We start from the raw sequence: 1,508 nt of genomic DNA on the forward strand, positions 1-1,508 counted from the left end.
AGTTTCAAGTCTAATGCGTGGTATTAACCTTGAAACTAGGAGAAGGACACGAAACCAAGGACATTATTGAAAAAAATTATTTGGTATTGTAAGTGAATTTATTTGGCCTTTTCCGTGAATGTTGTTACCTTCGTCTTAAATAATCTGAGGTAATGGTTGGGTAAGCTTCCATATTCAACTACGCATGTGGAGGACTGAGAACACCACCTGGCGGCATGATGAGCTGACTACTTGGTGGGTGTGCTTCGGGCCGTCGGCGGCGGGGGCAGCACTGGCACACTTATAGCTCGTGCTGTTACCACACTCGCTATTTCATTACCTCGGATTATATTTAGTGACAGTTCGCTTGACATTGAAGTAGTTTTTTAAACCTGTTAGCTCAGCATATTTGTCTCCTTTTTCAGTTGTATTATTAGGTTTGCTGCGTAGTTTGTCTTCTTATATATATAATGTCTGTAATATATAGAAAAGGAATACATATGCTAGATAAATTGGTTCCAGCTAAATTACAACCAATTTGGTCTCATGAAGCAGGTAATTTTTACAAATATTGCTCTAGTAGGTCTCATAATTAACTTTTAAGCCTCATCTTTAATTTTAAGGAATTATTTTAATGCTTCTAAAGCTCTAGAAAACTAAAAATATGATATATTGTGATAAATCTTTCATACTACAGGTGGTTTGTAGAACCAATGAATTTAAAACTGATTAATTGAAACTTATTTGTCTATAGTTAATTTTATTTTATTTTTTTAAGGACCAAAAACAATTTTTTTTTGGGCTCCTGCAGTTAAATGGGTAACTTTAACTTTTATTACTAATTTAAATATCTTAGTGGAATAGTTTTATTTGCACTTTGGATTGTTTATTTAGGGCCTAGTTATTGCTGGTATTGGAGATCTGACCAGGCCTATAGAGAATGTTAGCATATCTCAATCAGCAGCTCTATCTGCAACAGGTGTTGTCTGGGCAAGATACTCACTAGTCATTATACCTAGAAACTGGAGTCTTTTTGCTGTTAATATTTTTGTAGCCTCGTCAGGAATTTATCAGTGTGTTAGACGTTTCAGGTAATTTTTTTTTTTATTGATAAACAGTTTTTTTTGTGTGTGTTAAATTTCAGGCAAATTTGTTATTGCTTAGTAATTTATTTCTCTGGGAAGTTGTATTGGTATCATTATTGTATTAGTTCACAACCACTATATAGTATTGTTCACTATTGTCGCTCAGACTCAGTGAATTGGCTTCATAATTCACTTTAGTTTCTTTCAGTGATTAATGTTAAAATTGGATATGAGTGTTTGCCGATTTATTTAATTAAAATTAATTTGTAAGCATTTTATTAAGCTCCAAAGAAATGTTCCAATTCCTTGATTTAATTTATTTAATGATATATTATGCAGGGGTTAACTTTGAAATGATTAGTATTATTTTTCTATATCAGAAAAGGTTGTGAAGAATCATCTAATTTAAGATTACAATACAATTTTTCTTAGTGATGAGGTGTA

General features: G+C 32.3%; 1 protein-coding gene across 1 annotated transcript in view; it reads left to right on the forward strand.

Moving 5' to 3' along the window:
• Positions 1-45: 45 nt before the first annotated feature.
• LOC106688236 (mitochondrial pyruvate carrier 2) overlaps positions 46-1,508 on the forward strand; it is a gene marked incomplete at its 5' end in the record, with an annotated part of 6,106 nt that continues 4,643 nt past the window's right edge. Inside the window, 3 exon segments of the mRNA XM_014432606.3 lie at positions 46-534; positions 758-798; positions 874-1,070. Of these exon segments, the coding sequence (XP_014288092.1) occupies positions 450-534; positions 758-798; positions 874-1,070 (323 nt within the window).

The sequence above is a fragment of the Halyomorpha halys genome, unplaced genomic scaffold (genome assembly GCF_000696795.3).
Source record: "Halyomorpha halys isolate HHAL.00 unplaced genomic scaffold, Hhal_1.1 Scaffold1087.1, whole genome shotgun sequence".
NCBI classification, from domain to species: domain Eukaryota; kingdom Metazoa; phylum Arthropoda; class Insecta; order Hemiptera; family Pentatomidae; genus Halyomorpha; species Halyomorpha halys.